Source organism: Anoplolepis gracilipes, chromosome 8 (genome assembly GCF_047496725.1).
Source record: "Anoplolepis gracilipes chromosome 8, ASM4749672v1, whole genome shotgun sequence".
NCBI classification, from domain to species: Eukaryota; Metazoa; Arthropoda; class Insecta; order Hymenoptera; family Formicidae; genus Anoplolepis; species Anoplolepis gracilipes.
This window is the reverse complement of record NC_132977.1, coordinates 11,341,821-11,349,395: the sequence shown is the minus strand read 5'-3', so window position 1 is coordinate 11,349,395 and position 7,575 is coordinate 11,341,821. Positions and strand designations below refer to the sequence as shown.

Genomic DNA, 7,575 nt, shown 5'->3' with positions numbered 1-7,575 from the left:
TTGCAACAATGATCTGGGTTAACTAATTTGGATAAGTAATTTTCCTTTTTTTTTCAAATCACGATTAGTTTTTATAGAAAGTATCTCGCGTCAACTTTTTTATTAGTAATACAAGAATTTATACGATTAAATATTTAGCGGGGACCTTCTTTTAGCTCTAATGCTTTAGCTATATAAATTAAAATGCTTGTCAAGTAAAAATTAAAACTTTTATTTTTTATTTTATTTTTTTTTAAATAATATGTAATTAAAATTAATGGAATTTTTACGATTATGACAGCAAACACGATATACTTCGTGCAATTTATACTTAAATAAGTGAAAAATTAACATTTTTCTCTAATTAAAAAAATTTTGTATGTATACATATATATTTATATATATCTCTATCTGATCTTTATTTCATTTCATTGAATCTATCGATATCTAAAAGTTTATTATTTTATTTGTAGAACAATATAATACTCTAAATTATTAAATTGTTGAAAGAAATTTTTTTTTATATTAAATAAGTTTTAATTTGTAAAATGTAGAATATAAAAATAGCGTTTAATAAAAGAAAAAGAATTACAAAAAATTAAGATATTATTGGCAAAATTAGAATATTGACAATATTTACTTGGTTATTTGATATTAAAAGTAAATTATTGCCAGTGTGGAGAAATAATAAATTATTTTTAGGTGAAAGCGAATAAGCAAAATGTGTTAATAAATTTTGTGGACATAGCACGGATCGCAACCAAAACTGTGCACATTATGCGTTATCCATTGAGAACAGTCGTGGACATTGGCTATGTAGTCAATGAGCCCCACAGAGGACGTGTCGCTTTCAGGGATTACGTAAAACCGAGCCGTGACGTCTCTCAGGCTTCTCTCTGCTAAAGACGATCAATGAGCGTAAATTCTTACGAGTAGTCCATTCTATGTTTATTTATGTCTATGGACGAAATGTCATATGTGATGAACATGGCGGAGTCCACAAATAATTCGGAGGATGATCGACTCTCGTGCAAAATCTTGATTATCGGTGCTGGTATGGCCGGATTGTCGGCGGCAACTCATTTGTTAAAGAACAGCGAGACGGATTTTCTCATCGTCGAGGCGCGCGGACGTATAGGCGGACGAATAGTTGCCGCTCAAATTGGTACGGTTGACGTAACCTCTCCTTGACAGTGTTTGTGTGTGACTTGCTTTCAAATTTATTTTTGCTCTGCGATATAATAGAATGCAATACACGCTGCAATTACAGTCGTAATGTATACTAATATCGAGATATTATTACTTTTGAAATTTGTAATGTAAATTAATAAATGATGTAGAGAAATTAGGCAGAATATGAAGTCACACAGTATACTTTTGGAAAGAACAGGATTCAATTTTTTGCAGTAAATTTTATTTTTATATAATGTTGATAAATAAAATTTATAATTTTGTCAATTACTTTGGCAAAGATAATTTTTAAAGTAACAATGTATCTGTGTATGTTTCTTAAATAAAGGCTAGAGCAGAAAAAAGATTTATGTTTAGTACAAAAGGATGAATAGACTTTCCATAGATCTAGTGAATCCATCTATATATGTGTCATTATAAAATAATAATATTCTTGTTAAAAAATTTAAAGCAGAGGTTATAATATAAAGCAGAGATTATAATATAAAGGTACTCTGTTTTTCTGTGCCATAATTGACAAAATTATCTTTCAAACATTTTTATTTAAAAATATAATGATAAATGTCAATTCTCATTATCAGAAAAAAATGCTAGAAAACAATACAACTTTTTTATTTTGTCTAGGCACTGAAAACGTTGAATTAGGGGCAAACTGGATCCATGGTGTGCTAGGTAATCCTATGTTTGAGCTAGCAATGGCAAATGGTTTAATAGATATCGTACACGTACCGAAACCCCATAAAGTAGTGGCTGCATTGGAAGATGGAAAACAGTTACCGTTTCCCGTCTTGCGGGAAATTTATGAAGCTTATGTATGCTTTTTGAGACGTTGCGAAGAATACTTTCTAAGTACATATAGTCCGCCGGACGGCATAACTAGCGTAGGAGCACACATCGCATTGGAAGCAGAAATATATCTTTCGTCCTTGCCGCTTGAACAACGACGAGTGAGACAATTGATCTTTGATTGTCTACTCAAAAGGGAAACCTGCGTTACAGGCTGTGACAGCATGGATGAGGTGGATCTTCTGGAAATGGGCTCTTATGATGAGCTTCAAGGTGGAAATATTAGTCTTCCAAACGGATACAGTGCTATATTAGAACCAGTTTCAAAGCATATACCAAAGAATTGTATTCTAACCAGACATGTCGTGACAAAGATTAGGTAAATCTTGTAACAATTAATCATACAGTAAATGTGTTGTATGATATATATTAGTGTAATTATAAAATGCCTATTACTTTCAGGTGGCGTCCCCGGGAAGGTACCGATCCTATGGGAAACTCCGATTCTAAATCGAATAGCCTTATAGAAGTACAATGTGAAAACGGAAAGACGATTACCGCGGAACACGTAGTATGTACATTACCGTTGGGCGTTTTGAAAAGGACAGCTTCGGACTTGTTTGAACCATCGTTGCCGGCTTACAAACTCGAGGCGATAAATAGACTGATGTTTGGTACAGTGAATAAGATATTTCTCGAATACGAACGACCTTTTCTGAATCCCGGCGTATCGGAGGTGATGCTCCTCTGGGACGACGAGCGATTATCCGAAGAGGAGAAGCAGGACGTTAGTAAAACCTGGTTCAGAAAGATATACTCGTTCATCAAAATCTCGGACACACTGTTGCTCGGTTGGATATCCGGTCGCGCGGCGGAATATATGGAGACTCTGAGCACTACAGAGGTAGCGGAAGTGTGTACGACGATTCTACGGCGATTCCTCAACGATCCCTTCGTGCCGACCCCGAAGAGCTGCCTGCGTACTACGTGGCATTCGCAACCCTACACGCAGGGTTCCTATACCGCGATGGCTATCGGAGCGAGTCAATTGGACATCAGAAGTTTGGCCGAGCCGTTGATTCAGAAACCGGACAATGAGACGGACGGAACGGCTAAAGTTTTGGTGGCGTTCGCGGGTGAACATACTCATTCCTCGTTTTACAGCACAGTACACGGAGCATACTTGACTGGCCGAACCGCGGCCGAATTGCTCTTGGGCGTCAAACAAAGTGAGAAGCACGCGTTGAGTCTTAGCTGCGAGGACACTAGCGATCTCAGTTCGTGGATACAAGGCATTTCTCTGAATTAATGCACGCTTTTTCTCGAGAAAAAAAAACGTACGAGGATTAAAGATGTATGTATTTAGCAGCTATATATACATTACGTTTACGCGCGATTACTTTCATTTTGTAAATATTGTAATGCGAAACTATCATTTCTATACACATCATGTACATAATAATGGTGCTTTTTAAAGTTTTAAGACTGCGAATTATGGATTGTGCGAATGAGGCGTGTATTTATTATATTACGTACACCATGTGGTGAACGAATAACGCGAGTAAAACCAAAGTAGGACAAGGAAATTGATATCGATGTGGGCGATATCATGAGTGATCGATGTGCTGTGTGGGTGTTACAAATGCATTCGGTATGAACATTATTTTGTTCGGACGGAGAGTATCTTAAATATGACACAAATATTTTTAGGTGTTTATGCAAATACTTATTTTATAAAGCGCTAATTAATATAAATGTTTTTGCTAACCTTATGTAGATAGTACATTGGATCCAGTCGAATTTACATGGACGAGCCTAATTCTATTTGCGCGAGACATATAACGATATTTTTAATGATTATGTATGTATGTGCATGTATATAATACATACACACACATATATATACATAAAAAAATTAATAGTGAGATTTACAAGAAGTCGAAAAACGTATATATGTTATATATTTTTTATTTTCAATTTTCTTTTACTATGAATGTGAATTATTATATTTCGCTTGCTTGACTTCTTTGTTGTCACTTATCACACATCATATTTATTATTTAGTAAAAAAAAAGTTCCGTCACCTATTAACTTAATCTAGTCAATTTGAAAAATACACGAGAGCGATGTATTTGATAAATAATGGCAATTTTTTGAGTCAAATTTAATAATAAAATCACGATAATGTCATGTACCGACATTGAAATGATTTCTGTAAAGTAGAATAGACATTCTAATTGTTCTATATTATTTCATGTTACCATATGTTATATTAGTAGATATTATGTGCCATTGAGGACACAATAGTATTAATTCTTGAAATACTAAATGGAAACGAAACGTCTACTTGAAATTGCGAGAGTTATACATAATATATATATTAAGTCCGAAGAACTTATAAGAATAGAATTGTTTATTAACAAATGCTGCACTTCACATTAAAAAGAATATTAATGTGGAATAGGTGACTTCATTATTTCACACAGTTTTTGAAAGAAAAGTATTGTACCTGTAAGTGCATGTTCAGAAAATGAAAAAGAACAATCTGATAAAAATTTTCTATTTATAAAAACATTATTTATAGAAAACATCAAGGAAATTAATATATGTGAAAAATGAAAATAGAAAATGGTTTGAACTATTATATCCATCTAAAAAAAAGTTTTTTTGACCTATTTTCTTCTTGCTTTGATTACATTTAAAAACTATAAAGTGTTTTTTGAAGAAAAATAATGTGTTAAGATAGCATTTTTATTTGTTAATTTTTTATTGTTAATAAATGTTTTACACATATGTATACATCTGTAGAAAATTGTGAGTAATAGAGAGTAGTCGGTATAAAATTTAGAAGAGAAAAAGAAGGAAATAATTTTGCAATCTTTTTTAATATTCTATGAAAATAACTTATATGATAAGTTACGGTACTTAAATGATATTCTAAATGCATTTGAAATTTTATAATGCAATGATGAAAAGTTTATCATAACAGTAGTTTTATTTTTTATGTATGTACATCATCTCAAATTATTTTGTACATTCAGAAGATTGCATCGATTTTATTTAAATTTTTATGATAAATAATATTTTAATATTTTTGACATTTAAAATTATATATTAATATAAATAATATATAATAAATTACTGAGAAAATAAGGCTCTTTAATGTTTACAAACAAGCAAATTAGAAAATTCGTCATTTTCATATGTATTAAAATACTCTGATTTTTATTTTTATGTTAAACTATTCTGCGAGTAACTGGTTTATTTAGATCATTTTCATATTAAAAGTCATCCACTTTATTGGAATCTTTTCTGTTGTATTTTACACACACACACACACACACACACACACATATATATATATATATATATATATATATATATATATATACATGCTTTCATTGACACAAGTGTTATATTCTATCTTTGTTATTACTGGGTGTTGAAAAAAGGACAGAATAATACTTACTATACGTGATAAGGAGGGAGAGGGAGCTCAAAGTCAAATAATCATAAAATTTAAATATAATTGTGCTGCGTCACAAAGAACGTTGTATTTCAAACTTTCTATAGTAATGTTGCGTACTACAGTAAATCAAGGTGTCCGAAGTTTCGGTACTAATGTATCGGTAAAATGCCACCGATTAGAGGGAAAAGTCGCGATCGTGACAGCGTCTACAGATGGGTATAATATAAAAATATCATATTTATTTAACAAACTCGAACATATTCTGCATGCACACTACGTCAATATCATAAGAAAAGATCTGACATTTTTATGTAAGAATTTGTATAAGAAAAAAATCTGATATTTTTCTTATTTGCTTTTGCAAAAATTAGTTGTACAAAATTCTAGTACATCAAGCTAACAACCTCATATATATATATACAATTATAAAACAAACTTTATAAAAGAATCTCAAGCATTATATATATATATATATGCATATAAAAATAATAAAAATATTTAAAAATAAATTTTCTCTTAGCATTATTATATAAGGCTAGAAATATTATGCAGAAAATAAATATAAGAAAGTACATATAAAATTAAGTATAAAGTATATATAAAATTCTGAATCTGTTCTTAGGTTATGCTTTGAATTTTTACAGAATAGGATTTTCCATAGCGAAACGTTTAGCACAAGAAGGTGCTAAAGTAATGATCAGCAGTCGTAAAGACTCAAATGTGAAGAAGGCTGTAGAACAACTCCAGTCCGAAGGATTACGAGTTGCAGGTACTGTCTGCCATGTGGGAAAGGCAGAAGATAGAAAAAATCTATTTGAAAGTGTAAGTTATAACAGTTAATTGTGTATCTATAATAATAATTTCCTGTTTTCTTTCAGAAACTTATATTTTAATTTTTTGAACATTTTAAAACATTTTTTTCTAATTAGTAGATTGTTTTATCATCTAAATATAATTATGTAATAATATTTATCAATAATATTTACAAATAAAATTGTAAAAATTACAGACCAAAACAAATTTTGGAGGTTTGGATATTCTGGTATCTAATGCAGCTGTAAATCCAGCAGTTAGTCTCACATTAGATAGCACTGAGGAAACGTGGGACAAAATTTTTGAGATCAACGTCAAATCTACATTCTTGCTTATGAAAGAATCTTTGCCACTTCTTAAAGGCAGTAAATCACCATCTATTATTATCGTGTCTTCAATTGCTGGATATCAACCTTTCAGTGTGAGTGTATTTATTTAAAAAAAAATGTTACTCCTATTTTTATATATCCTCTATTTAGATTAAAAAAAACTTTTCGTAATAAAAAATTATATCTTATTAATTTAATTATATTCTTAGTTATTAGGTACATATTCGATTAGCAAGACTGCTTTACTGGGTTTAACTAAAGCTACTGCAGAAGAGCTTGCACTCGATGGAATTCGGGTAAATTGTATTGCACCAGGAATAATAAAGACCAAATTTTCAGAACCGGTATTTTTCTATAATCATTTTTAAGTTGTTCAATTTATTGTTTTATCAAAGAATCTCACATATGAATTTGTTATGATTTTAGTTGTATAAATCAGAGGAAGTCTATAATATCGCTGTATCAAAAATAAGTATGAGAAGACTGGGAACATCAGATGAGGTTGGAAGTGTAGCTGCATTTTTAGCAAGTAGCGATGCTTCTTACATTACTGGTGAAACCATAGTAGTATCGGGTGGTATGAACGCAAGGCTTTAAACTTACTTTATAATAATGCTAAATGTATTTTTAAATATTGTTTATATTTATAAATATGGTGCTTGAGGTTTTTTTTATAAGATTTGTTTTATAATTGTGTATATATATATACACACAATATGAGGTTGATATATATGATGTAAATTGAAAAAAAAAACAAATGTAAAGTATATATATATATATATATATATATATATGTTTAAGAGAGAGAAAATTTGCTTATAATTTATATAAAATATATATGTATTCTACGACAAATAATTCATTTAATTTTAATGTAAAGAAAATATTTAAAAAAATCTTTCGCGCATTTTGCCTCGAAGATATTTTGTTAATCGACACGAGGGTAAATTTCCATGATGTATTAATCCCATGACGTTACAGTGCGCATTATTCCGAATAGTATTTATG

General features: G+C 30.6%; 2 protein-coding genes across 2 annotated transcripts; both read left to right on the top strand.

Moving 5' to 3' along the window:
- The first annotated feature begins 924 nt into the window (after nt 1-924).
- LOC140668721 (spermine oxidase) lies at nt 925-4,417 on the top strand. Its single transcript, XM_072897978.1, has 3 exons — nt 925-1,144; nt 1,795-2,335; nt 2,419-4,417. Exons 1-3 carry the CDS (start codon nt 934-936, stop codon nt 3,263-3,265), a joined length of 1,599 nt encoding a protein of 532 aa, XP_072754079.1. The 5' UTR covers nt 925-933; the 3' UTR covers nt 3,266-4,417.
- A 1,011-nt stretch (nt 4,418-5,428) lies between these two features.
- Nucleotides 5,429-7,314, top strand: LOC140668840 (dehydrogenase/reductase SDR family member 4-like). Its single transcript, XM_072898170.1, has 5 exons — nt 5,429-5,641; nt 6,070-6,247; nt 6,435-6,659; nt 6,777-6,911; nt 6,994-7,314. The coding sequence occupies exons 1-5, from the start codon at nt 5,532-5,534 to the stop codon at nt 7,162-7,164; spliced, it is 819 nt and encodes a 272-aa protein (XP_072754271.1). The 5' UTR covers nt 5,429-5,531; the 3' UTR covers nt 7,165-7,314.
- The last annotated feature ends 261 nt before the right edge of the window (nt 7,315-7,575 follow it).

What these genes read in the sequence shown, in the direction of transcription:
- LOC140668721 (XM_072897978.1), top strand. Translation starts at nt 934, where the DNA reads ATGTCTATGGACGAAATGTCATATGTGATGAACATGGCGGAGTCCACA. An exon ending in AATAGTTGCCGCTCAAATTG is followed by an intron (nt 1,145 to 1,794) that starts GTACGGTTGACG and finishes TATTTTGTCTAG; the next exon opens with GCACTGAAAACGTTGAATTA. An exon ending in CATGTCGTGACAAAGATTAG is followed by an intron (nt 2,336 to 2,418) that starts GTAAATCTTGTA and finishes TATTACTTTCAG; the next exon opens with GTGGCGTCCCCGGGAAGGTA.
- LOC140668840 (XM_072898170.1), top strand. Translation starts at nt 5,532, where the DNA reads ATGTTGCGTACTACAGTAAATCAAGGTGTCCGAAGTTTCGGTACTAAT. An exon ending in GAAAAAATCTATTTGAAAGT is followed by an intron (nt 6,248 to 6,434) that starts GTAAGTTATAAC and finishes TAAAAATTACAG; the next exon opens with ACCAAAACAAATTTTGGAGG. An exon ending in AGACCAAATTTTCAGAACCG is followed by an intron (nt 6,912 to 6,993) that starts GTATTTTTCTAT and finishes TTATGATTTTAG; the next exon opens with TTGTATAAATCAGAGGAAGT.